Below are 729 nucleotides of genomic sequence, written 5' to 3'. Positions count from 1 at the left end.
AAAAAAAAAAAAGAAATTCCAGCACTACCACTCACATCACGTACACTCGAAAACAAATTCAACAACAATCAATATACAAGCGAGCTCAAACAACAGAAATAAATAAAGACGCTCAAAAAAAAAAAAAAAAAAAAACGTCAGTACTACAACCTACTAAAAATGCACTATGAATGAAATAAATTGTCCCTTCTCATATTCTAATGTATGAGCGCACTCACATCATATTTAAAGACCCCTGAACAAAAAAAAAAAATAATAATAAACATATATAAACTAAAGGAGTTATTTCATTTGCGAGGTACTGGGACTGCAACAACAGCCACCAGGGTTTGCACCGCGCAATGTCAGTTCACGATGAGTCTGACATGCAGAGCATACAGTACAGCACCATCCAGCCAAAAACGTTGTACAGAACCCTTCTCCAAGGGAGTACCTGTCAGAGACTTTCTGACGTAAACAACAAGTTGATATAGTAGGACAGAAGCAAGAAAAGAGACAATAGCAGAACGAACATTCATTAGGAACTCCATTAGCAGCATTATACTGGCGGCTAACATTGCATGAGAAGCAACACCATACATCTAAGGTGCTTCCACAGTCATTAAAGCAATCGAAGAGTCCAGTACTGAATCCCATTGTATGAATACAGATTTGCCTTTCTCTAAAGGAAAAAGTAAAGAAAAAAAAAAAAGAAATTCCAGCACTACCACTCACATCACGTACACTCGA

The 729-nt window shown here is 37.0% G+C and overlaps 1 protein-coding gene across 1 annotated transcript; it reads right to left on the bottom strand.

Annotated features, from left to right (window-relative positions):
• Positions 1 to 282: 282 nt before the first annotated feature.
• On the bottom strand, positions 283 to 636 carry TM35_000023090 (uncharacterized protein; the record flags this gene model as incomplete). The annotated part of the gene is made up of 1 exon (XM_029021627.1): positions 283 to 636. The coding sequence occupies one exon, from the start codon at positions 634 to 636 to the stop codon at positions 283 to 285; it is 354 nt and encodes a 117-aa protein (XP_028887049.1).
• Between the last annotated feature and the right edge of the window lie 93 nt (positions 637 to 729).

This window comes from Trypanosoma theileri (assembly GCF_002087225.1).
Source record: "Trypanosoma theileri isolate Edinburgh chromosome Unknown TM35_Tth_2_V1, whole genome shotgun sequence".
NCBI lineage: Eukaryota > Euglenozoa > Kinetoplastea > Trypanosomatida > Trypanosomatidae > Trypanosoma > Trypanosoma theileri.
This window is presented reverse-complemented; position numbering and strand designations above follow the sequence as displayed.